The sequence below is a fragment of the Ranitomeya variabilis genome, chromosome 7, assembly GCF_051348905.1.
Source record: "Ranitomeya variabilis isolate aRanVar5 chromosome 7, aRanVar5.hap1, whole genome shotgun sequence".
In the NCBI taxonomy this organism is placed as follows: Eukaryota; Metazoa; Chordata; class Amphibia; order Anura; family Dendrobatidae; genus Ranitomeya; species Ranitomeya variabilis.
The window spans coordinates 178,344,989-178,372,799 of record NC_135238.1 but is presented as its reverse complement, the minus strand read 5'-3'; the positions used below and the strand labels follow the sequence as shown (position 1 = coordinate 178,372,799).

At 42.9% G+C, this 27,811-nt stretch overlaps 1 protein-coding gene across 4 annotated transcripts in view; it reads right to left on the bottom strand.

The window, feature by feature from the left end:
• The window catches only part of TRPM8 (transient receptor potential cation channel subfamily M member 8), a 173,801-nt gene that overhangs the window by 132,787 nt on the left and 13,203 nt on the right, over positions 1-27,811 (bottom strand). For 3 of the 4 annotated variants that reach the window (XM_077272379.1, XM_077272383.1, XM_077272385.1), the window contains exons 2-3: positions 14,944-15,235; positions 14,482-14,628 (exon numbers count right to left, since the gene is read on the bottom strand). In XM_077272379.1, coding sequence (XP_077128494.1) covers positions 14,482-14,627 — 146 coding nt within the window. In that variant the 5' untranslated portion in view covers position 14,628; positions 14,944-15,235. The remainder of the gene's footprint in view (positions 1-14,481; positions 14,629-14,943; positions 15,236-27,811) is intronic. The other variant, XM_077272381.1, reaches the window with a different exon arrangement.

Below are 27,811 nucleotides of genomic sequence, written 5' to 3'. Positions count from 1 at the left end.
TGTCACCACACGCAACTCAACACACACAACTTGACACATAAAACTCGCCCTAAAACACACACAAGTCTGGTATTGTCCTTCAAAAATAAAAATCTGATTAATAAGCAAACTACAAGAGCAACAAATGTACCATATAGGAAATACGGCAGCTGTCAGTCACATGACCTGTCTATTATGTGTATGTGTGAGCTAATATATACTGCCAGGGGGGAGGGCTTCCTGTTGGCTGGGGATTTATCAGGCTGCCAATAGCAACCAATCACAGCTCAGCTTCTATTTTGCTACAGTTAATTAACCTGAGCTCTGATTGGTTAATATAGGCAACAAAGACATTCTCAGTATAACAAAGCTAATATATGTTGTGAAATGCTTCTATTTGCTTAGTTTTTGCCTTTTAATAATTACATTTCTATCTATTTGTTTTGTGGTTTTTGTGTGCAGAATAAATTTTTGTTAACACATTCTATTTTGCTAACAGCAGTCATTAACCCGGGCGAAGCCGGGTAGTACAGCTAGTGTTTTATAAAAATTGTTTTTTTTTGCAACAGCTATTTCAGTTTCATATATCTAATAACTGTTGGACACAGTAATGTTTCTGCCTTGAAATGAGGTTTATTGTACTAACAGAAAATGTGCAATCTGCATTCAAACAAACTTTGACAGGTGCATAAGTATGGGCACCCTTATCATTTTCTTGTTTTAAATACTCCTACCTACTTTTTACGACTTACTAAAGCACTTTTTTTGGTTTTGTAACCTCATTGAGCTTTGAACTTCATAGCCAGGTATATGCAATCATGAGAAAAGCTACTTAAAGTGGCCACTTGCAAGTTGTTCTCCTGTTTGAATCTCCTCCGAAGAGTGGCATCATGGGCTCCTCAAAACAACTGTCAAATGATCTGAAAACAAAGATTATTCAACATAGTTGTTCAGGGGAAGGATACAAAAAGCTGTCTCAGAGGTTTACCCTGTCAATTTCCACTGTGAGGAACATAGTAAGGAAATGGAAGAACACAGGTACAGTTCTTGTTAAGGCCAGAAGTGGCAGGCCAAGAAAAACATCAGAAACGCAGAGAAGAAGAATGGTGAGAACAGTCAAGGACAATCCTCAGACCATCTCCAGAGAACTGCAGCATCAACTTGCTGCAGATGGTGTCACTGTGCATCGGTCAACTATACAACGCACTTTGCACAAGGAGAAGCTGTATGGGAGAGTGATGTGAAAGAAGCCGTTTCTGCAAGCACGCCACAAACAGAGTCGGCTGAGGTATGCAAAAGCACATTTGGAGAAGCCAATTTCTTTTTGGAAGAAGGTCCTGTGGACTGATGAAACCAAGATTGAGTTGTTTGGTCACACAAAAAGGCGTTATGCATGGCGGCAAAAAAACACAGCATTCCAAGAAAAACACTTGCTACCCACAGTAAAATTTGGTGGAGGTTCCTTCATGCTTTGGAGCTGTGTGGCCAATGCCGGCATCGGGAATCTTGTTAAAGTTGAGGGACGCATGGATTCCTCTCAGTATCAGCAGATTCTTGACAATAATGTTCATGAATCAGTGACAAAGTTGAAGTTACGCAGGGGATGGATCTTTCAGCAAGACAATGATCCAAAACACTGCTCCAAATCTACTCAGGCATTCATGCAGAGGAACAATTACACTGTTCTGGAATGGCCATCCCAGTCCCCAGACCTGAATATCATTGAACATCTGTGGGATCATTTGAAGAGGGCTGTCCATGCTCGGCGACCATCAAACTTAACTGAACTGGAATTGTTTTGTAAAGAGGAATGGTCAAAAATACCTTCATCCAGGATCCAGGAACTCATTAAAAGCTACAGGAAGCGACTAGAGGCTGTTATTTTTGCAAAAGGAGGATCTACTAAATATTAATGTCACTTTTCTGGTGAGGTGCCCATACTTATGCACCTGTCAAATTTTGAATGCAGATTGCACATTTTCTGTTAGTACAATAAACCTCATTTCAAGGCAGAAACATTACTGTGTCCAACAGTTATTAGATATATGAAACTGAAATAGCTGTTGCAAAAAAAAAACAATTTTTATAAAACATTAAGCTTAAGATTAATAGGGGTGCCCAAACTTTTTCATATAACTGTAAGTAACACAGAGTTCTTAGTAATACTGGTTTTGGTAAAAAAATAACACAAAAGCCATCCCACCGTCGACAAGGTGCCATGACCGGACGGTCCTACACTGTCTATTGTCAGAGTTTACCTCAGTGTGTGAGTAAGGGCAGATAAATGTAATTTCCAGCTCAAGGGAGGGAGGCCGCACCCCGGCATGCACAGAATGCAAAATACATTGGTCCGAGTGCTGTCCGTTTTTTACAAGGACAACACTCAGACTGAAAATAGGGTCATGTAACAAACGCGTCCGCTCTGAACCTGATCTTTGTCTCTCTGAAAACACGGATTTAGCCCTCAGTTGGTCCCAACAACACTTCTATGCCTTTACCAATAAAGACAACTGCAATCTTGCCAAACGCCTCAAATGCCTAACTGTACTATGTACGTACTTTACGCCCAACCTGCAGCTGACTTCCCGTTTGTTCCAGCAGCAACTTGAGAAAGTATACAACAATCCTTCCCCAGACAACGCACAACTTCTGATTTTACTATCAAAAGAGTTACTCTCCAAGGGTATCTCCGATCTCCGCTCCTCTTTCCAATTGAACCGCAAGCAAGTCATATTCGCCTTAACTCAGACATTCAAGGCATAGAAATCACATCGATTTCCCACAATCTCTTGTTTGGAGACTATATTCTGCTCCTTCTAAGGCCGGCGTCACACTAGGCGTATGAAAATACGGTCCGTTTTTTACAGCCGTAATACGCAGAAATGTTCCCAAAATAGTGATCCGTATGTCATCCGTAGGCAGGGTGTGGCAGCGTATTTTGCACATGTCATCCTCCGTATGTAATCCGTATGGCATCCGTACTGCGATATTTTCTCGCAGGCTTGCAAAACCGACATGCAATGGATCCATGGGCTCAAATATTCATTAAAACATATATACAGTCTATATATATATATATATATATATATATATATATGTCAGTGAGACATATATATATATATATATATATATATATATATATATATATATATATATACACTGTATTTATATTTAATTCAGCGCTACATAGCAGAAAAGCCGGTAATTCAATTGCCGGCTTTTGCTCTCTCCTTCACAAACCCAACAGGATATGAGACATGGTTACAGTAAACCATCTCATATCCCTTCTTTTATTACATATTCCTCTTTACCAATGTAACAAGTGTCTCTGTGTAAAATTTGGGGGCTCTAGCTATTAAATTAAAGGGTTAAATCGCGGAAAAAAATGGCGTGGGCTCCCGCGCAATTTTCTCCGCCAGAGTGGGAAAGCCAGTGACTGAGGGCAGATATTAATAGCCTAGAGAGGGACCATGGCTATTGCCCCCCCCCCCCCCCGGCTAAAAACATCTGCCCCCGGCCACCCCAGAAGAGGCACATCTGTAAGATGCGCCTATTCTGGCACTTAGCCCCTCTCTTTCCACTCCCGTGTAACGGTGGGATATGGGGTAATGAAGGGTTAATGCCACCTTGCTATTGTAAGGTGACATTAAGCCAGGTTAATAATGGAAAGGCGTCAATTATGACACCTATCCATTATTAATCCAATAGTACAAAATGGTTAATAAAACACACACATTATTAAAAAGTATTTTAATGAAATAAAGACACATGTTGTTTTAATATTTTATTATACTCTTAATCCACCTGAAGACCCTTGTCACCTGAAATAAAGTTAAAAAAACAAACAACAATATTCCATACCTTCCGTCGTTCAGTCTTGTCCCACGCTGTAAATCCATCTGAAGGGGTTAAATCATTTTACACCCAGGAGCTCTGCTAATGCAGCTGTGCTCCTGTCTGTAAAACTTGGTGAATGAATGGAATGCAGGGGAATGTACTGTAGTTACCTCGAGTCGTGGTGATGCGCCCTCTGCTGGATGAACTCATATGAACTCAAGCCTGGGAAAATATTCTGAAAAGATCCCAGGCTCGAGTTCAACAGCTTAAAGGAAAGGTGAAATAAACAAAAAAACATTTCAGCAATTGGAAAAATTATTAATGTTTTAATTTTGTTAAAAAGTATTATGATTTGTTTTTAATTAAATCTGAAAAATAATTTAAAAAGGTTTGGTATTTCCACTTTTAAACATTAGGTGGAGCAGCTGCTGAAATTTGCCATGAAAACACTAGTTCACATTACGACTGCAGTAAATGAGGGCGGGGCCTGCTTACATGTGGGTGACATCACTCCTCTCCTCCCCTTCTGGGTGTTTATAAAAGGATAACAGAGGATGACGCTTAGGATCATAGTGCAGAGCCATTTTGCTGGAGATACTGACAAGTAGGCTGTCACTGACGCCAGATGGCAGCACCAATTCTGTTCGTTAGCGCTGCTCGCTGTATCAAAAGCTGGGGTTAGATATGAGGAGTGTAACACACACTGGGATTATTCACAGCACGTGCTACACTACACGTATCTAGATACAGGGCTCAGTGTTGTGCATCCATTGTCGGACTGGGGTGCCAAGGGCCCACCAATAACATTGACTTTGGGGACCCACTTTTCGCCTGCATACAAATATTACACTGGGGGTTCAGATCTGCACAGGGGCCCACCAGGGGATTGCCCTGTTACCCTATGGGCCAGTCCGAGCCTGAGTGTATCACGATAGGATTAGATATACTGGTGTGAAATTAAAGCCTAATATAGAATCCCTCTTTTCCGCAAACTACCCCCAAATGCTTCGTGAACTACAAACGCTATTCCAAATGTGGCAGAAGTTGCAAATCTCTTGGCTGGGCCGTATACATGCACTAAAGATGACTGTACTCCCTAAATTACTGTACTTATTCCAAGTATTACCAATCCCTGTCCCATCCAACTACCTCAAAACAAGCCAACGCCTAGTGAACGCCTTTGTCTGGAAGGGCGACCTCTTCAGAGTCAGTAGAGCAACATTAAAGCGTCACCGTGTAAAAGGGGTTTGGGAGTTCCCAATCTATCCAAATACTACAAAGCAGCCCAGCCAGCCCAAATAGCTTTATAACATGCCTCCTCTGTACCACCCCTGTGGCTTTCCTTGGAAGCTCCTGAATCCCACCTGTGGGCCCTTGACACTTTGTTATGGCTCCTCCCAGTTCACCATATACAAATTTTGCACCCCATCATATCATACTCACTCAAAATCTAGGAATCCCTGAAATACTCTTCAAATCTAATTTTCCCCTTTCTGCCTCTAGCTGCCCTATAGGGTAACTTGCAATCCACTCCAGGCAATGAATACCTCTTGACTTTTCGCTCATGGAACACAGTAGGAATTACGAAATTCGACCACTTATTTAATGTTAACGGCATGTGACAGAGTCACTGGTGAAGTGATGGAGGGGAGATACGTGTCACTGCGCATGATGGCGTCAGTGATATAAAACCAGAATAGTTTCCTCCAGCACACTGTGTGTTGGGACAGTTTATATAAAGTTATATGATGGGCTGGTTTTAGTGCACCTCCATAGAGCGTGTGGGAGGAGGTCCACGTATCTCCACCTGCAGTCTCCTTACAGGAGCTGTGTGATGTCAGGATCATGTGATCAGTCACATGATGGAGGAGTCGCAAGGTCTGGCCTTAAATGGCTGACCGCCAATGCCTTCAGTGTTCAGTGGTTCTTGGAGAGATAGGACTCCAGGAAGTTGTGTCCTCAATCTCAACCGTGGACATTGCTGCCTGTGAGTGGGCTGATCCCGCTAGGAAAAGGACTGTGTTTTTTTTGTTTCTTTATTTTGCCCAGAGGGATGTCTTTACCAGATTGGTTTATGCTGCTACAATAAGCCAAGCCTTTTCTTAAAGAGACAGTATACAGTTATACCTCTGTATCCAGCCGAGTGAGCCATTCTACCCCAAGCATTATTTTATTCCCAGTCCTTCAAGAAAAATATAACCTTCCCTCTAGAGAAATATTCCGTTATCTGCAACTTAAATGGTTTATTTCCACACTACTAAGGAACTCCACCAAATGTTCACGCCATTAGAGCAAACATGCCGTCAAAACCCACGCGCTCCAGGTGTCATTTCCCTCCCTTATTCTCCCATAAATTACATCTCGCAGAGACATAATTTACACCTCCCGCAGGGGATCTGACATTGGCTCCATCCTAACTGACTCAGAATGCTTCCAAATTTGGTCCTCCTCTAATGGAGGAATATCAAATACCTTAATGCTGGAAACAAATTACAAGATGTTGACCAGATGGTATCTGACCCCAGCTACAGTGGCCAGAGGAGTCCTCAACTACTCTCCCAACTGTTTTAGAGGTTGTAATTCCACCGGAGACATGTATGGTGGTTCTGCCCCATAGTCCGCAGACTGTGGATCAGAGTATACTTCCTTACTCTGTCTTAAAAAATAACCCTGTGAAACTTTACTTAATAAATGTATCCCTAATATCCCGAAACACTCAGAAGTTCTTATCTCATTTATATTATAAATATATATTATTTCTAGCTGCCTAACAAATCATAGCCTTTAGCCTGGAAAAAACGGGTCTAGACCTAAGAGAAGTCAAAAGATGTCTCTTATGGTGTATGATTAACAAAAAACTCAGTCATACTCACAGATAAAGTCCACAAACTTGAGAAAGTTTGGCTCTCCCAGGCAAAATATGCCAACCATAGCCCCTTCGCCTAAAAACTTCTATCACTTCACTTTTACTTGCTGGAATCCAGGATGCCTACAAACTATGTAATATTCCCCAACATGCATAGAAATTTTTATCACCTAAAATGTCTTCTCCAAAATGTGAATGTCATCAATAATCCCATTTAAAGGGAATCTATCTCTAGGTTTATGGCACCTAATCTGAGAGCAGCATGATGTAGAGGCAAAATCCACGATTCCAGTGATGTGTCACTTACTGGGCTGCTTGCTGTAGAATTTATAAACTAACTGATTTATCAGCAGGAGATTATCACTAGAGGACAAGTAAACCTGCTGCCATGTAGTCCTCCATAATGATAAGCTTTGTATAACCCCGCCCCCAACACTGCCACAGAAAGCAGCCAATCATTGGTGTAGGCAGGGTTATACAGATCTCAGCATTCATATAACTGGTAAATCTGCAGCAGATAAAATAGTGATTCTCTCAAAACAGCAGGAAGCAGCCCAGGAATGTGACACATCACTGAAATCAAGGGTTTTGTCTCTACATCATGCTGCTTTCAGATTAAAGAATGTATGGTGATGTCTGAGTTACCAATATACAGAAATATACATTCTTATTATTGCATTGTATTAAAAACATACAAAAAATATTAAGAACATCAAAGCAATTGCAGCGCCCCAGAGTTCTGGTCGTTGCAGTAATGTCGTTCTTCCACCAGGGGGAGTGATGTTACATCTGAGGGCAATCAAGGAGATCTTCCTACCAGGTATCACAAACCATACACCACACTTCACACTCCAGTCCACAAGGGGGAGCCTTGCTCCTATCTACTATGGCACTCCTCACAATTAGGTAAAACTGGTGGGCTGGATAGAAAGTTAGTCAGATGCTGACTGGGCTTCTCCCAGGCAGTTCCTGTCAAGCAGACAGGGGGAAAGGAGGAACATCAGAGCTGCAGACAGAGAGGTCCCTGACAGGGGTGGGATCCTGTCAGAGGCCTAGATTGAAGGCCACGGAGCTGCGCCTGCCCCACGTGCGGCAGCATCCTAAGGAAGGACACGAAAGAGAATTGTATTGTAGAGGGTGTGAAACAAAGCAAAAGGAGAGGAATCCAGAAGGAGTTCTGCCCTGCAAAAGGCTGCCTCCTTCTGAGGCGCAGAATCCGGTAGCTGGATCACCGAGGGAGCAATCGTCTCCAAGCCTTGCTTCAGAGACCGGCAGGACAGTTGATTCCACATTAGCTGCCCGACCATATACCCAAGAGGCACGGTGGCAACTTGTGGGGGCTGGGGCGTCATAGGGTCCCAGTAAAAAGCCTCAGGCCACCAGTCATACGGGTTTGTCCTATCCATATCATCTGGGGAACAGAGAGGAAGAGAAATAACATCTACAATAGTTGTGAGGACCTTACCGGGAAGCTCAGCAGGGAGGTACTACAACACACAGGCGCTAGAGGAAGGCTACTGATTTCCACCTGGATAAGGGGACTCTGGATTTGCCTTCAGACCGGCCAGACTCTGCCTACCCTGTGATCTGGTGCTCTGGACTGTGGACACTGAAGCCTTCAGTAAAGGTAAAGAGACTGCAACCTTGTGTCCTCGTTATTCACTGCGCCTCTCACCATCCACTATCTACACTCTGGGAAGCCCTGGGGATACACTTCACCTGTGGGAAGGTACACCATCTAGCTGCCATAACATCACCCCAGCGGACCCCTCACAGCAGCGTCGGTCACCCTGACCGAATACCACAGGTGGCGTCACGAACATTACCCCTTTAAAGACCTTTCCCCATAAGAACTATTCATTTTATTGGACACCTATCAAAGGGCCAGGGACCGGGTCGGGCCACCGTGACATCCCCGCAGAATACTGAAGGACCCGGTACCGAGTACCCCATTGCCCTTACGTGGGGGTGCTCCAAATCTTGGCGTCACGAACAGGATCTACTTAAGCCTGAAAAGCCAGTCATGTGCGCCTAAGAACTGTGCCAGAACTATAGTTGAACTGTGATTTGCTTAAAGACTGTATATTGCCATTTGCCGCCAAAGTTCCCGCCAAAACCCCCACCATTACAGCACCATGTGGCGTGCAGGAGGAGTGGGGCGAGTCATCGTGGGCGTAGCCGGGAAGAACAGCGTGAAAGTGGAGCCAGCCCCTCACAGATACTACTATGTTCGAGAGATATGCCCATCAACGAGAAAGGTCCGCCTCCTGCTCTGGGATGGTGGAGGAAGAAGAACCCACCCTTCGGAAGGGGAGGAGCAAGAACCACTGACGCCATTAGGCAGAACCTGGTTGGCAACATGGCGAGCGGAGGTCGCCCGGAAGAGGTGGAGAAAACCCGCAGCCGCCCCAACCAATGGGAGCGGAGCGAAACTCTACCAGGCTGCATGAACCAGGAGGTTCTGGGAGCGGAAGTAGTCGAGTTGTGTCGGCAGCTCCGGAGCCTGTGGCATCGTGCGACCACCAGCCACGAGGATCAGCAGCACTGCCAGCCGCCGGAGTCCCAGCCTGTGGAGGAAGAGACCGGCACCGGAGACGCCACGGAGGCGGGTAACGATATCGACCCTGCCCCGATAGCCGAGGAGTGTGGACACTGAAGCCTTCAGTAAAGGTAAAGAGACTGCAACCTTGTGTCCTCGTTATTCACTGCGCCTCTCACCATCCACTATCTACACTCTGGGAAGCCCTGGGGATACACTTCACCTGTGGGAAGGTACACCATCTAGCTGCCATAACATCATCCCAGCGGACCCCTCACAGCAGCGTCGGTCACCCTAACCGAATACCACAGGTGGCGTCACGAACATTACCCCTTTAAAGACCTTTCCCCATAAGAACTATTCCTTTTATTGGACACCCCTCAAAGGGCCATTGACCGGGTCGGGCCACCGTGACATCCCCGCAGAATACTGAAGGACCCGGTAACGAGTACCCCATTGCCTTTACGTGGGGGCGCTCCACAATGATGACAGGTGAGAAATGTCAGAGACAACATTATAATTATGAACTGCGGTCGATCGGCTCAAAGAGGTGGTCACAGGAACATTTTACATTCATGTATTTCAACTGGTTTATTGAAAATTGGACTCCATAAACCAGTGTAAAATTAGATAAACAAACACGACTTTTCTGGCAGAACAGAAAAACAAAATAGCATAACAGTACAGTCTGTGAGCCTGTGGGAATTTGCCCACTCAGGGAGAAAAAATACAAGGTTCAGCTCTCTTTACCACAAGCACATCTCTAGAAATTTTATCTCCAGAGACACTGAATACTGAGTGAGTCCAAAGGCGGAACATTTAGCTTCTGAACCACACACTCTTAAGCTGTTCACAAAAACCCAGCCCTTAACATGGCCGATTAACCCCTCTCAGCACTTAGTATGCTTGAGCATTTTTCCAGGTTCATATCACTGAGGCTAACATCTTCAGTTTTATATCTCGCTGACAGTATTTTAGCAGTGACCTTCTCACAGAACATACAATGTGTCCAAATACAGCATGCAAATATCCATATGCATCTGTAAGGTAGAATAGTACACAGTGAGCCTGATTCATCAAGACTGACGCTGTTCATGTCGGTCTTAATAAGGGGGCGTGTTGGAGTCAGACGCTCCCGATTCATGAACACTTGCACGCCTCTTAAAGAATCAGGAGCGTCTGACGAGTGGCATGCTCCTCTGTGTGCCTCACCGCAAATCCTACTCCAGTGAGAGACTGGAGTGAGATTTCTGGTATCAGGAAAGCAATAGTTCATCATTAATTAGAGCGGTGGCACCATGCCCCCGCTGTGTCCTCATCTGGTCCTAGCTCTGTCCGTATGAGTAGAGCTGAGAGAAACCAGAGTGAAAACGGCAAAAGCAGCAAACATTTAGCGCAATCCCAAATTGTATCTAAATTTTAGAACTTTTCAAAGCTTTTAGACCAGAATTCTAGTGTGAAAGCTGTAGTGAATCGGGCCCAGTATATCTACTATCAACAGTTAAAACCAAATGCACGGCTGAACAGAATACAAGAATGCAAATGTAGGAAAATAAAACTATATGCTGCATACATTTTTCTCATATCCCGATATTAAATTTATTTTATCTGTGTTAGTATTCAACATTTTAATTTAAGTGATAATTTAATTCACATTTACAAGTTGGTTTTAAAAAATTTTTAAATTAATTGATTCAGCATACAGTGATGAGGGGAAAAAGGTAACAATGTTTTGAACTTTTGACTTTCAGGCTCCATTTCTCACCATTCACTACAGCTTTGAATGTGAGACGACCTTCATTTTATAGTCAATCATCTTGGCTATCTCAGATATAAATGTGACTTGCTACTATTTAGCATATGATTAGTTATGTAGATTCTTGTCACTGCATTGTTACTGTTTTGCTCCTGGTTGTGAAAAAATCTTTTTCTTCCTGTATACTACAAAATACAAACTGTTCTCAAATTCCCTAATAGTTCAATGTATTACTAGGTTGATTCCCAAACGAAAGGTCACTGGTTCAGATCTAGGAGCAGCCATTAAGAAGATTTTCCAAGAAAGAGAAACAGCGTCATCCAGCTCATCGATAACGGTGTCTTGGTCAAGAAAATTGCCAAACTGCATCATGTGAGGCCATGACAGTAGGAAGAAGATGGAATGAAGTCCGTCCATCCATTCAAAACTCAAGAGGTGGACGTCCAGGAAAAATATCAGAGTCAATAAGTCGGCTCATCACAAGGTCTATCAGTTATGGCATGACAAACGCGGCAGTGGAGGTGGCTCGTACGCTTCATAATAGTGAGATCACAGACGTCCATGCAAGAACCATGCGACGCACATTACACAAGTCTGGAATGGTGGCCCGAAAAAGGTGAAGAAGCTTCAGCATCAGTATCATCATAAGAAGAGTCAGCACGAGTTTGCAAAAAAAGTCTGAAAAGAGGACAGTAGAAGGTTGGAAATGGGTGATTTGGAACAATAAGACTAGGCTCTAATGGCTGCAAATAGGTTAGCAAGAAGCAAGGGAAGAAGGGTCTAACGGTTCAAGAAATTGAAAAAAACTGTCAAGTTCGGTGGAGGAAGCCTGATAATATGGGGTTGTTTCACAGCCAAAGGCATTAGATACTTGACTAGTATCGAGGGTGGTCTCAATGCTGAGCTATATATGAGTATCCTACAAGACGAGTTGCATCGGACACTCCAGTACTATGGATATGAAAAGGACGACAGTGTTCCAACAGGAGAACGACCAGAAGCATATGTCAAGATTGACAAAGAAATGGTTCAATGACAATGAAGTAGAGGTCCTGGATTGCTACCCTCCAGTCCCCAGACTTCAACCAAATTGAACACTTGTGGATAGAGTTGAAGACCGAAGTGAGTCGACCAGTATGGCCCAACTTTGGGAACGTGTAGAAGAGATCTGGGACCAGATTTCGGTCGAGAGCATGCCCAGAAGGATTCAGGCAGTGTTGAAAGCCAAAAGTGTATTTACAAATACAGATAGCCAAGATGATTGTCTATAAAATGATAGTAGTCTCATGTTCAAAGCTGTAGTGGATAGTAAGAAATGGAGCCTGAAATTTCAAAGTTCAAAGCATTGTTACCCTTTTGCTCGTCACTGTATGTCACAAATGTAATTACTAATACAAAATGTTGAGGATTCATTTTTAACCTTATGTGTATTATATGCAATTCAGCATTGACAAGAGGGTGGAATGGAGGGCATGTGGGTGAAGGATAGAGAAAGGGTAGATAAAATGATATTGGCCATCTGTATTTCAGCACTTGAGGTCTGGTGGGATTTTCTACAGCAAAATAGCAGAGGATGGAAAGGCACAAATATTAAAATGTAGCTAAATCTTTAAAAATCTTTTAATATGTCTTTTGATCCACTGGTTCCCCACCAATTACTCAAAGGGTATAACCGAAACCAGGCCCGTACTCATACTGGAGGGGAGCCTGCCAACGGCAATTTTACCTGGATGTGTGTCCTCGGATAAAACATGGTATTTTTATTGGCCTTTAGCAGTCAGATGCTGATTGTAATGGTCAAAGTAATTTTTTAATCTCGCTAAATTGAAGGTTTTATACGAGTAGTTGGCATACCAATTTTTAAACGATTCGCAGTATTGTACAAATGTTTTAAGCTGGAGTGGAACAAATGTGCAAAATAAGAATGCTTTAAAAATGTTATTGTTAATAGTTTATTTTTAACAATTTACAAAATGCAAAGTGAAAGATCAAAAAAGAGGTCCAAATCAAATCAATACTTGATGTGACCTTTGCCTTCAAAACAGCATAATTTCTTCTAGGTACACTTGCACACACTTTTTGAAGGAACTTGGCAGGGAGGTTGTTCCAAACATCTTGGAGAACTAACCCACAGGTCTTCTGTGGCTGCACAAATTCTTCTGTCTCTTCATGTAATCCAAGACAGACTTGAGATCAGGGCTCTTCGCGGGCCATATCATCACTTCCAGGACTCCTTGTTCTTCCAAACACTATAGATAATTCTTAATGGCATTGGCTTTATGTTTGGGGTCACTTTCCTGCTGCAGAATCTCCAATTTCATTTGATGAAATGCAGTCGAAAATGTGCAATGAAACCTCCACCATTCTTTACTCTTGCCTGCATTCATTATTGTACCATTCTTCAGCCCTTCGCGTGCAATCTACCTTCCGTTACAGCCAACTATTTCATATTTTGACTCATCAGTCCAGAGCACTTGCTGCCATTTTTCTCTACACCCGTTTCTGTGCCTTTCTGCATAGTTGAGTCATTTGGCCTTGTTTCCATGTATGTTTTCTTTCTCCACAAATTTTCCATGAAGATGACTTCTGGTCACAGTTCCCTAAACCGTAAATGGTTGTAGCTGGGTCCCACTGGTTGCTGCCAGTTCTGAGCTGATGGAACTGCGGGACATCTTCTGATTTCACAGAAATGTAAGCATGATGTGTCTTTTATCTGCTCCACTAAGTTTCCTTGGCCAACCACTGAATCTATGGTCCTCAATGTTGTCCATTTCTTGGTGTTCTCAATGCTGAGAAATACAGGCAGATACTTATCCATCATACAATATGATCAATGAGGCGATTGATTGGCTTCAAATATATTCTGCAGCAGAACAACAACCCCAAACACACAGCCAATGTTATTAAAAACTATCTTCAGTGTAAAGAAGAATAAGGAGTCCTGGAAGTGATGATATGGCCCACACAGAGCCCTGATTTCAACATTATACATTCTATCTGGGATTACATGAGGAGACAGAAGGATTTGCATAAATCTACAACCACAGAAGATCTATAGCGTGTTCTTCAAGATCTGTAGTTTGTTCTTCAAGATGTTTACAACCATCTCCCTGCCAAGTTCCTTCAAAAACTATGTGCAAGTGTACATAGAAGAATTGATGCTGTTTTAAAGACAAAAGGGTGGTCACACCAAATATTGATTTGATTTAGATTTCTCTTTTGTTGATTCACTTTATGTTAGGCTAATTACAGAAGAAATAAACTATTGACACTTCTATTTTTGAAAGCATTCTTAATTTGCAGCATATTGTTCCACACCTGCCTAAAACCTTTGCATGGTACAATATGTGGTGCCCTGTCCAACCTGCATCGCATAAACAGTGCTGGTAACATTCAAATGTATTTATTTAGTTAGCCCATGAACTTTCATGAAATATAGCAATAAATACAAATTAAACAGATTAATAAAAAACAATAACAACACACATTTGGGAAAGAAACTACCTCTGTCTGGGTCTTTCCCTGGACTGAGACCTCTCCCGGGAACTGGAACCTGATCTTATTTCTGTGTGAGGTATAAACTCGCGGCTCCATCTTCTGGTGCTTGGTCTGACCGTCATTACACAGTTTGAAGAAGAATTATTAGACATCCTAAGATACAGAAAGTGAGAGTGTGACATCCTGCTTTTCTAACATCCATCCACCATCCATCTGACAATCTATCCAGTAACTAAAGCCCCCCACAAAATATGGTAAAATAATTACAAGACCATAAAAACTTTCTCATTGTCTAGGTTATGGCTTATTTTTTCTTGTTTGCTAAGAATATTCCTAAACTTGCATGGCTATTGAGTTTGGATTTTATGCCTACAATATAAATAATTTTTAGAACTCAGGCATAGTAGTACTATTATTTTTCATATACAAGAATGATCTTAAAAGACAAGAAAAGTTGAAGAAACTCACCTAATTGTCTCCAGTAGTCCTAAAAATCATAATAGCCACTGTCACTGAATCATATTAAAAAGTCTTTAATCCAACTCAGTCCCGTGGTCCTGTAAACTCTGTGTACCTGTCTTCTCATCAAAGACTTTCTGCTGTGATCTGATCAGCTTCCCTCTATTTCTCTGCACATTCTTCCTTCCTTCCTTCCTTCCTGGCTGCTTATATTCCCTGTGGTCCCATCTCCCGCTGGCAGATACATCATGTTGGCACTGCCGCAGGCAAAGCACCCTGGTATAAGTACAAGACGAAGATTCTAGAGGCAAAGTAGAAAACACAAAATGCAAAACAATGAAAATATGAGAATTATTTTCAAGGTTCTAAAATGTTTTGCAACAATGCGAAAGAAGTTACGTTGAAACATAAAATGTAATATTTATGGTAGTACAAATTGATTTCTTTTTTTTTAAGTTACAATACATAAGCCCAATGATGCAACAATGATAACAAATCTAGAAAACATGTATCTATAAAAATGTAAACAAATCCATCCATCCAGTCACTCACAGAAATTAGCGGGTCATGAAATGAAAGAATATGTGAAACCAGCTGAGATACTGTGTATGTCAATGTGAAACTGAATTTGGCACAATTAGAATTAGACAATCTGGTTTATGAATTTCAGCAGAATTTTTAGATGTATGGGAATCAGTTTAGAGTATGGAACAAGCTGTCCAAAAAAACGACAACAAGGAACATTAGTTTCATAGCAGGAATCTGGTTTAGTAAGTTTAGGCGATAGCCAAGGTTAGGAAAGACTCAGGATGAACAATTTATAAGAATGAAAAACATTACTGTTTGGTGAAAAAAAAGAAAATGTGGGTAGGAGCAGTAGCATTGATGTGTTGAAAGCTGGAACAACATCAACTACTGTAGTCTTAGTTGACAGGGTGAGGGTTTGAAGCACATGAATGGATGACGTCTCCATGGTAGAACTGATCCACAGTATGACTGAATCCACACCTTGCAGAAATCAAGCAGGTCTGAATGTGATTTAGTTTACTTTCTATTAACTATTAGATATTAAAAGGACAAGCTAAAATTAAAAACACTGTATTATGCTGCATACGGGACTTGAAGGTGCATTTAAAGGGAATCTATCGTTAGATTCATGCTGCCCAAACTGCAGGCAGCATAAATAAGAGCCTGGCTGCTCAATTGCAACCAGGTATGATGTTATCTGAAACATTCCAGCTTTGCAAAGAAAATATAGTTTGATTGGCCAGCCAGGGATCATAGGGAGAGATAAGACTAGTCCAGCGCTGCGCCGCTCCAGATTTTCCCAGTGATTGACAAGTCTTTAGGACTCTCCTTATTTACATACATGGGAGACAACTGTCAATCAGAGTGGCTTGTGGAGAAGCAGCGTCGGACTAGTCAGGTTTTTCCACATGGTCCCTGTCTGGATCTTCAAACTACGTTTTCTCTGAAATGTCAAAGCGAATCAGAATAAACGTACAGTGCCTTGAAAAAGTATTCAGACCCTGTGAACTTTTCCACATTTATTCACGTTACTCACACAATCTTACATGTATTTTATTGGAATTTTATGTGATATACCAACACAAAGTAGCAAGTATTTGCGAAATGTAAGGGAAATTATACCAGATTTTCTAAATGTTTTGAAAATATAAATCTGAAAATTGTGGCATGCATTTGTATTCAGCCCCTGAATAAAATCCTGAGTGACTAAATGCCTTCAAAAGTCAAATAATTAGTAAATTGGGTCCATTTGTGTGTACTTTATTCTAAGCATAGCTACAGCTGTTTAATGTGAACATTAAAGATCAAGCAGCGTCATGAAAACCTAGAAACACACCAGACAGGTTAGGGATAAAGTTGTGGAGAAGAGTAAAGCAGGGTTAGGTTATAAAAAAATGGCCAAGCTCTGAACATCTTAGGAAGCACCGTTCAATCCATCATCCAAAAACTGAATGGAGTATGGCACAACTGCAAACCTACCAAGACATGGCTGTCCACCTAAAAAAGCATAGAAAACACTAATTAGAGAAGCAGCCAAGATGCCTATGGTCATTCTGTAAGGAGCTACAGAGATCCACAGCTAAGGTGGGAGAATCTGTCCAAGGGACTAGTCTTATACTTAACAAATCTGGCCATTATGGAAGAGTGGCACGAAGAATGTCATTTGTGAAAGCTATACGAAGTCGTGTTTGCAGTTTGCAAAGAGTTCTATAGGGGACACAGCTGGCATGTGGAAGAAGGTGTTCTAGTCAGATGAGACCAAACTAGAACTTTATTGGGATAAATCCAAGGGATAAATGCAAAATGCTATGTGTGGTGGAAAACTAAGATTGTAGATCATCCTGAAGACACCATCCCCACTGTCAAACATAGTGGTGGCAGCATCATGCTGTGGAGATGCTTTTCTTCAGCAAGGATAGGGAAACTTATCAGAGTTGATGGGAAGATGAATTCAGCTAAATACAGGCAATCCTGGAGGAACACCTGTCTGTTAGAGGCTGCAAAAGACTTGAGCTAAGACTAAGGCATACGGTCACTTTCCAGCAGGACAACAACCCTAAACATACTGCCAGAGCTACAATGGAATTGTTTAAAGCAAAGCATCTTCGTGTATGTGAATGGCCCAATTACAGTCCAGACTGAAATCCCATTGACAATCTGTGACAAGACTTGAAAATTGCTGTTCACAGACGCCTCCATCCAATCTCACTGAGCTAGAGATATTTTGCAAAGAATGGGCAAAACTTTCAGCCTCTAGATTTGCAAAGTTGATAGAGACATACTCCAAAAAACATGCAGCAGTAATTGCAGGGAAAGGTGGTCCTGCAACGTATTGACTTGGAGGGTTGAATACAAATGCACATCACAATTTTCAGATTTATATTATTAAAATATTTAGAAAACCATGTATACTTTCCTTTACACCTCATAAAATATTAGCTACTTAATGTTGGTATATCACAAAAGGTATGAATACTTTTTTTTAAGGCACGTGTACCTAGCTGCCATTTGGTCAGTGTAAATGGTTCCTTTTAATGATTTTTATCTTTGGTAAAATGTGTACAACTATACAAAGAACATAAAATATGTTTTTAGCTTTGACTTTTTCAAACAAACTAGAGAAATGGCATTTATCAGGTGTTACATAGCATATCCTTTTTGTACCCTAAAATAAAATAAAATATGGATGTTTGCTACCAACTAATCTACTGAGATATACATTAACATGAGGCTCTTATATCAGAGAACATCTTCAAACAGCTGAAAGATGCACCAGCAGCTGCTGGACCTAAGTAATGAACAGGATGAGACATCGAAGCTCCGTTCATTGTTTAGTGGTTGCCGAGTATTACACTTTCTCTCCCATTCAAGTATTAGATCCCACAGATCTTATTTTCATGACCTATCCAATGGATATCATTATCAAGGTCTTTAATATACCTCAGCCAAGAGCAGACAGAAAGCCAAGAAAAATCAGATCTGTATCCTTCTTTAGTAGGGAAATCAGGACAGGAGTTTCTTAAACTAATTATTATACGCAGATCACATGTCCTGAGAATATATACAGGCCCCAATTGATCAAGACCAGTGATGTTCGCGCCACTCTTGATGAGACAAACTTTGGAGTCTGACACTCCTGATTCATTAAGAAGTGCACACATCTTAGGCTTCCATCCTCTTTCAGGGGATATGACACACCTGCCCAACCAAACCCACTAATGAGCCAGGACACTGATCCATTAAGTATCAGCATGAAAGGGGTGCTAGATAGTGTTGAGCCACCCCCCTAGTATTCGAGTTCGGTTCGTCGAACTGGGGCGTGTTTGACGAATGTTCGTCGAACACCGTCGAACCCCATTGAAACCAATGGCAGGCAAACACAAACACATACAAACACATAGAAAACACATAGAGAACACCTTAAAATGTATCCAAAAGCTGACAAACTGCTCAGAAAACACAACAAACACATGGAAAAGTCACAACTACATATAGTCATGCGAAAAGAAAAGAGGTGGAGGAGTAAAAGGAGGAGGAGGCACAGATAAAGGCATGTCATGCCCTTCTAAAATCAAGAAAGGCTGGAGTAAAAATGTAAAATCACCCTACCAACACCCAGACGTCGTGACAAAAAAAAATTAAAAAATAAATATCTTTAGGTAGAATGGCGGCGGGTCCATGCAGAACACTTTCCTTAGAAGACGTAGTGGTACCCCCGTTGGGAGTTGTGCCAAAAAAGGAACCCAATACATTCAGACTAATCCACCATTTGTCATATCCAAGGGCAGGTCAGTAAACGACAACATCGACACCCCAGAGCCGAGGGGTTAGATTGAGAAAGGAAGAAGGCGGTGTAGCTTGCTTCATGGGTGGGGTACTCTGCTGAGTAACAGATATTGCTACTAGGCCCAAAAAGATTTCCTGGGCTAGATGCCGTTAAAAAATAGTACTTAGGTAAACAGGCGGTGTAGCTTGCTTCATGGATGGGGTACTCTGCTGAGTAGCACAAAATGCTACTAGGCCCAAAAGGATTTCCTGGGTTAGATGCAGTAAAAATTTAGATACACAGGCGTGCAAACACTGCTCCTAGGCCAAAAACAATTTACTGGGTTAGATGCAGTAAAAATTTAGATACACAGGCGGTGTAGCTAGCTTCACAGGCGGGCTACTCAGATGACTATCAGACAATGCTACTAGCCCAAAAGGATTGGCTGAGCTAGATTACACCAAATGCTGTGACAAACACTTGCACAGCACTGGCACAGACCTGCCTGGCAAAAAGTAGGAAGCACCTTTAAGAAGGTGCAAACTATGTACAAGCTGTTCAGGAATCATTCACCGTCCATGATTCTGCAGTTCTTTAATGGAAAACAAAGCAAGTTGTGCAAAAACAAAACGCAGGATCCCTTTAACAGGGGACCCCTTTTAGAAACAACCCCGGTCGGGTTTAAAACTTGGAAAGCAGCAGCAAAAAGGAAGTTTAATAACTATTTACAGTCTTTTCAGATTCCTTCTAGTCAGACGGCTTCCAGGGCTTCACTTGGCACTGAATCCTTCCTGGCCTGGGAAGGGTTGGATCCAAGATCACACCTGGCGCCAGGTAAACACCATTAGTTTGTCTTTCATGTATTGTCAAGTCATGCGCAGCGATAAAAGTTTGTGTAGCTTGAGCATGGGCCTTCACGATAGCAGGGCCCGCGGCTGCTGTCTCAGTGGTAGTAGCTACCGGCAGTTCAGCTGCAGTAGTACTGCGTACGATTTCTTGGGCTCCCTGTGACGCTAAGAGTGGTGCGCACCTCCTAACATCTCGAGCCCACCAACCGCTTCCATTCCGGTGCCGAGTGTAAGCTACAGCATCCCCTGGGGATAGGTCCTGGTCCGAGTATCCCTCTCGAGGACTAGGATCCACCTCATCCCTGGTGACATGGACCCTCACCGGTAATCCAATCTCCTGAATGAAGCCCTTCCCTTTTTGCAGATGCAAGAACACTACAACACCCCATCTCAGTGCAAGGTTGTCCTGCATTTTACCGCGGGCCCTTTGTTCTTCTTCTCTCTTCCACTGTGACATCAGGCACTGTCGGTATTCCTCCCAGGTGAGGATTCTATTGTGGGGCCCGTTCAGTCCAGCGCTCGGGGAGTAGCCAGAGGGAGGTATCGCTAAGGTTTTAGCGGTGGTAGTGGGCGCTGGGGCGAGATTATTGGCGGGAAAGGAAGCGGCCGTGGGAGCGGGGCTGGTTGCCAGGACTGGGCCGCTTCCAGTACCTGCACCGGATGTGATTCCTTCGATGCCGGTCCGCTCCGCAGAGGAGGATGCTGGAGTCAGCAGCGGTACGGACGGCGACCCCTCCAGTGTGATCCTCCTGTAGAGGGCTGACCTCCAGGTCTCCGCCATCGCTACCCCGTTGTCCAGGGACCAGTGGTTCAGCTCTCCCACTGACAGCTCCAAGAAGTTCACATCCTCTAATGGCGATAGGTCTGGGTACCCCTCTGGTGGTGTGGAGTGGCATTGGATTGGGCCGTTCCCCCTCAGATACCCGTTGGTTGCCATCTCTGCTCCTTCCTTGTCTTTTTAACGCACTCTCCTCCGGGGCGGTTTCTTTTTCTTTGTCTCCTCCCTCCATTGAGGATCAGGAGGTGGATCTCGGCTGCTGACAGACACGTCCTCAAGGTACAGAGAAATTTAGACTGGGCGGCCATTATTTTTCGCGCTTCTCAGTTCGTTCACACCCACGATGGCATGCCCTTCTTCTTCTCCTGCGCTCCTCGTGACGCTGTAATGGTGGCGGGCAGGAATTTTGGCGGTCTTTTGCAATGCACGGTCCTTTAGCAAATCACAGTTCAAATACGATTCTGGCACAGTCTCTAGGCACACATGACCCGATTTTCAGGCTTAAGTAGATCCTGTTCGTAATGCCAAAACTGGAGCGCCCCCGTGGGCAAGGGGTACTCGGTACCGGGTCCTTCAGTTCTCAAGGGGGATGTCACGGTGGCTCGGGACGTCCGTGTAAAAGGGGAAAGGTCTTTAAAGGGGAAATGTTCGTGACGCCACCTGTGGTATTCAGTCAGGGTGACCGACGCTGCTTTAAGGGGTCCGCTGGGGTGATGTTATGGCAGCTAGATGGTATACCTTCACACAGGTGAAGTATGTCCCCAGGGCTTCCCAGTGTGTAGATGGTGGATGGTGTAAGGCACAGTGAAAAATGAGGACACAAGGTTGCAGTCTCTTTACCTTTTACTGAAGGCTTCAGCATCCACAGTCCACAGTACCAGATCACAGGGCAGGTAGATTCCGGCCGGTTTGGAGGCAAATCCAGAGTCCCCTTATCCAGGTAGAAATCAGTAGCCTTCCTCTAGCGCCTTGGTGTTGTAGTACTTTACTGCTAAGCCTCTCATAAGGTCCTCACAGATGTTGTAGATGTTATCGATGTTATCTCTCTCTCTGTCTCCAGATGGATAGGACAAACCCGTATGACCGGTGTCTTGAGGCTTTTTACAGGGACTCTATCATGCCCTGGCCTCTTGTGGGTGCCACCTTGCCTCCTGGGTATGTGGCGGATCAGTAACTTGCAATTAGCTGTCCTGCTGGTCTCTGGAGCAAGGCATAAAGAACTGTTGCTCCCTCGGTGTTCCGGCTACTGGGATCCTGCGCCTCAGAAGGAGGCAGCCTGTGCAGGGCAGAACTCCTTCTGGTTTCCACTCCTTTGCTATGACTTCTTCACCCTCTCTACAATACAGTTCTCTGTTCGTGTCCTTTCTTAGGAACTGCCGCACGTGGGACAGGCACAGCTCCGTATCCTTCTGTCTATGCCTCTGACAGGCTCCCACCCCTGTTAGGGACCAACTACCTGAGCCAAGCTCAGCCAGCAACTGCCTAACTTCCTCTCCAGGCCACCAGTTTTACCTAACTTTGAAGAGTGCCCTAATAAATAGGAGCATAGCTCCCCCTGGTGGACTGGCGTATGAAATGTGTTGTATGTTTGTGGTACCTGGTAAGAGATCTCCTTTATTGCCTCCAAACGTAACATCACTCCCCCCTAGAGGAAAATGACATTATTGCAACGACCAGGACCCTGGGGCACTGCACTAGATCTGCACAAAGCTGGAATGGGCTACAAAACCATAAGTAAGACGCTGGGTGAGAAGGAGACAACTGTTGTTGAAATAGTAAGAAAATGTAAGAAATACAAACTGACTGTCAATCAACATCGATCTGAGGCACCATGCAAAATCTCAACTTGTTGGGGTATCCTTGATCAGGAGAAAGGTGAGAGATCAGCCTAAAACATCACAGGGGGGAACTTGTTAATGATCTCAAGGCAGCTGGGACCACAGTCACCAAGAAAACCATTGGTAAAACATTACGGCGCAAAGGTTTAAAATCCTACAGTGCCCGCAAGGTCTCCCTGCTCAAGGAGGCACATGTGCAGGCTCGTCTGAAGTTTGCCAATGAACACCTGGATGATTCTGTGAGTGATTGGGAAAAGGTGCTGTTGTCAGATGAGACAAAAATTGAGGTTTTTGGCATTAACTCAACTCACCATGTTTGGAGGAAGAGAAATGCTGCCTATGACCCAAAGAACACTGTCCCTACTGTCAAGCATGGAGGTGGAAACAAAGTGTTTTGGAGTGTTTCTCTACTAAGAGCTCAGGACTACTTCACCGCATCAATGGGAGAATGGATGGAGCCATGTACCATAAAACCCTAAGTGACAACCTCCTTCCCTCCGCCAGGACATGGTGGTTGGTTCTTCCAGCAAGACAACTTTATTTAACAGACAACTAATACCTAAAAATACTTTATTAGAAAAATAGTTAAAATTGTAGTAGACAAAAAACCCGCAAACCTACACTCAATGTGAACAAAAGGGCTACTGGTTATCCCTGTAATTCCCTATTAAACCCTTCCTAGCAGCGGAGGTTGGCACCCTAGCTTGTTCGCAACTTGGCGCCCCCACTCAACGTCGGCTGGTCCTGATATACTCTATAATACCCTACTATACAGCAGGACAGAAAGAAAAGGCCCGTATCAACACAAAGAGTGCCGCTAGGAAAATGGAAAAGGGAGGTGGGATGCAAAAGGGGATATATATATAACGGCCACAGCAAAAATTCTAAATAAAGTGAGTTAGCCTATGCAACCAGAAAACTGGAATAGCCCTCGTAACAACTCAAAATATAGACACTTCAGTCGAGAATTGGAATAGGGGTGTAATATGCTGTGGAAGGCCTAGTATAACTGACCCTCACAATCCCTAAAAGATACTGTCCCTACCTGGCTGCGGAGGTTGGCACCCCTAAATAAACACGCCAGTGGCGCCCCCGCTCTCGTCGACTGCTCCTCCGTAACCCTATCTACTTACCCTGGCTCCTATAACCATAGAAGAGAGAGGGGGGAGGGGGGGGAGGGAAAGGACAGAGGAAATATACCAAAGTGGGTGGGGGGAATAATTAGCTCTGTGTGTGATTAAGTTATAGCTAAGGTGTCGCTTTAAAGGTGCTGTATGCTTGGAACATATTAGGATAGTTTTAAATACAGCAGATTATTACACAGTATATTGCACAAGTGCCTACCGGCAAACTACTTTCCGTCACTGGAATCGCAGTATATACTGCAGATACAAATAATTATCGATCTATCAGAGTAATGTTTATATATAGCGATATATAAGATATTGCACAAATGCCCGCCAGTAAGCTATTTATAGTCACTGGAATAGCAGTATATACCACAAGTACAGATAATTATGCACCTATCAAAATAATTTATATATAGCGATTTATTGCACTGATTTATTGCACAAATGCCCTCTAACACACTTCTTCTAATTACCAGAGTAGTCGTATCTCCGACACCTTATTGTTATACGTTTACCCTTTTACAGTGTGTGCAAGACCAATCCCCACATATATTTGTATCTCCCACCGGTCCAAAATACCAGGGTAATGTGCTGCACAATAATAGATACCACAGAGTAAACAAATGAAACTATACTTAACCACCTATTTTTGACTCAGAGTATATCCCCTATTGCACTTTGCCTAGCATATAGCCAAAAACCCACAGATAGACCAAATTCACTTATCTGGTGTTCATATGATACTTTAGCGCCTCAACGCGTTTCCCTGCCATGATGCCAGTTCATCAGGAGGCTAATGGAGAGACCGTTGTCCATAGATTCAGCATACGGCCATCACAAAGTACTGCTTGTAGGTGTGCTTGCTTCCAGCAAGACAATAACCTAAAACATACAGCCAAGGCAACAAAGGATTGGCTCAAAAAGAAGCACATTAACCCCTTCAAAACCTTTCCCTTTTCCATTTTTGCGTTTTCGTTTTTCACTCCCCTCCTTCCCAGAGCCATAAGTTTTTTATTTTTTCCATCAATATGGCCATGTGACAGCTTGTTTTTTGCAGAACAAGTTGTACTTTTGAACAATATCATTGGTTTTAGCATGTCGTGCACTAGAAAACAGGAAAAAAAATTCCAAGTGTGGTGAAATTGCAAAAAAAGTGCAATCCAACACTTATTATTTATTTGGCTTTTTTGTTAGGTTTACTAAATGCTAAAACTAACCTGCCATTTTGATTCTCCAGGTCATTATGAGTTCACAGACACCAAACATGTCTAGGTTATGTTTTATCTAAGTGGTAAAAAAAAAAATCCAAACTTTACATAAAAAAACGAACAAAAAATTTGCAATTTTCTGATACCCGTGGCGTTTCCATTTTTTGTGATCTGGGATCGGGTGAGGGCTTATTTTGCGTGCCGAGCTGACATTTGTAAATATACCATTTTGGTGCAGATATGTTCTGTTGATCGCCCGTTATTGCATTTTAATGCAATGTCGCGGTGACCAAAAAAATGTAATTCTGGCGTTTCTAATTTTTTTCTCGCTATGCCGTTTAGTGATCAGGTTAATCCTTTTTTTATTGATAGATTGGGAGATTCTGAACGCGGCGATACCACTTATATGTAGGTTTGACTTCTTTTATTGTTTTATTTTGAATGGGGCGAAAGGGGGTGATTTAAACTTATATTTTTTTTATTTTTTTTCATATTTTTTAAAACTTTTTTCTAAAACTTTTGTCATGCTTCAATAGCCTCCATGGGAGGATAGAAGCTGACAGCAAAACTCGATCGGCCCTGCTACATCGGAGTGAAGCTCAGATCGCTCCTATGTAGTAGATTTACTGTATTGCTATGAGTGCCGACCACAGGGTGGCGCTCATACAATCTGGCATCAACAACTATAGAGGTCTCAAGGTTGTTATGCCGATGCATCGCTGACCCCCGATCACATCATGGGGGTCAGCGATGCGCTCATTTCTGGCCAGATGGCCTGAAGCACTAAATTCTGCTGTCAGCGTTGGACAGCGACATTTAACTAGTTAATAACGACGGGTGGATCAAGATTCCACCCGCTGCTATTGCGGGCACATGTCAGCTGTTCAAAACAGCTGACATGTCCCGGCTTTGATGCGGGTTCACCGCTGGAGCCCGCATCAAAGGAAGAGATGCAACCTCCGTCGTACTAGTACGGCGGAGGTCGGTAAGGGGTTAAGGTCATGGAGAGGCCTAGCCAGTCTTTAGACTTTAATCCCATAGAAAACTTATGGAGGGAGTTGAAGCTCCGAGTTGCCAAGTGACAACCTCAAAATCTTAATGATTTATAGATGAGCTGCAAGAGGAGTGGAGCAAAATTCCTCCTGACATGTGCGCAAACCTCATCATCAACTGCAAAAAAAATCTGACTGCTGTGCTTGCCAACAAGGGTTTTGCCACCAAGCATTAAGTCTTGTTTGTCAAGGGGATCAAATACTTATTTCTCACTGCAAAATGCAAATTATATAATTTATACAATGTGATTTTCTGGATTTTATTTTTGATGTTCTATCTCTCAATGTTAAAATTAACCTACCCTTAAAATTATAGACTGTTTGTGTCTTTGACAGTGGTCAAACTTACAAAATCAGCAAACGATCAAATAATTTAAATACAGAGGCTGGCTGCAGAAATGTACTGGTATTTATTGACTGCAATTCTATAAGGGCTCCTGGCAAGACGTGTAGGTCCTGTAGATGTTAGGCTAGTCTAGGGTTGCCATCATTGGGCTCATCTATCATAGCCTTGTCCTTAATATTACCTGAATACAGAGTGTGCACAGCAGGTTGAAACCAGATGGTTCCTGCCACCAGCACTGAACTATAAAAAATGAACTGTGTATATGTTCAGATGTTACAAAATATCCCATGTGTCATGTGTATTTAGGACAAAGCAATTTCTCACACATTTAATTGCTATTTACCAGTAATACATGTTATTATCAATAGCAATGAAATTAGTGACATGTCTATATATATTCTAGAATACAGGGTAAATAAGTAGATAATAGCTAAAAGAAAGAACAACCCGCGTCTGTCTGCTTTTAGGATGGCACTATGCCTGAAACCGCTGGCAATATCGAAGCTATAAAAATGGCACAGCGGGAGAAGAAACACAGGCACATGAAAAATAGATGATACTTCCCGTAAATACTCCTGGCTGAGGAGATGTCTCGTTTATTGCTCATTAATTTAGATCAATTATTTACTGATGCTCTCACTGTTTTCTGCCTACCCCACCTTTATCTGTCCTGGAATATAAAAATATCTGACTGACTACTGCTTCCTTTATAATTCAAAGAAGTGGCACAAGACCTGTCCTTCGATCAAGTTCAACACAATTTGGATACATAGAGAGTCTTAATGGATTGTTCAGGATTAGAAATCACCATTTCAAAAACATTGCCACACCTGACCACAGGGTGCCTGCATCTGTCACCAAGTTTTTGCTACCACATCCAAGAGCATCACAATGTAGGAAAAAAGACCCTGATTCCAACGATGCATCACTTAGCTTACTGGGTGCAGCAGTTGTGACACAATCAGAGTTTTAGATGTAGCATGTAGCAAAGCTCAAAAGCTGCCCTCATCTACATCACAGCTTTCTATGTACATTGTCTATTGACAGTGAGCTGCTTATCAGAGGAGGGGGCGATCAGACAACTGGGCACGTGCACTGAGGTCCAGGCAGTGATTATAAGTGTAGTGATACCAGATATGCTTATTTTTTTTAACTGCTTTATTTTTAATGGAAGTAAAGAGGACTGATTGAAATTTTTGCATTTTTTTTATATGTATAAAACTTTTGGGGGGTTTTAAGTCTCCTTAAGGTACCTGAACAACTGGCCACAATGGTAAGTTATCCATGTTTCACCATTGCACCAATGTCAGAGATTGAGAGTGGCATTTAAATGGTTAACAGCAGCAATTAGAGCTCAGCTTCGAGTGCTGCTGTAAGGCTGTG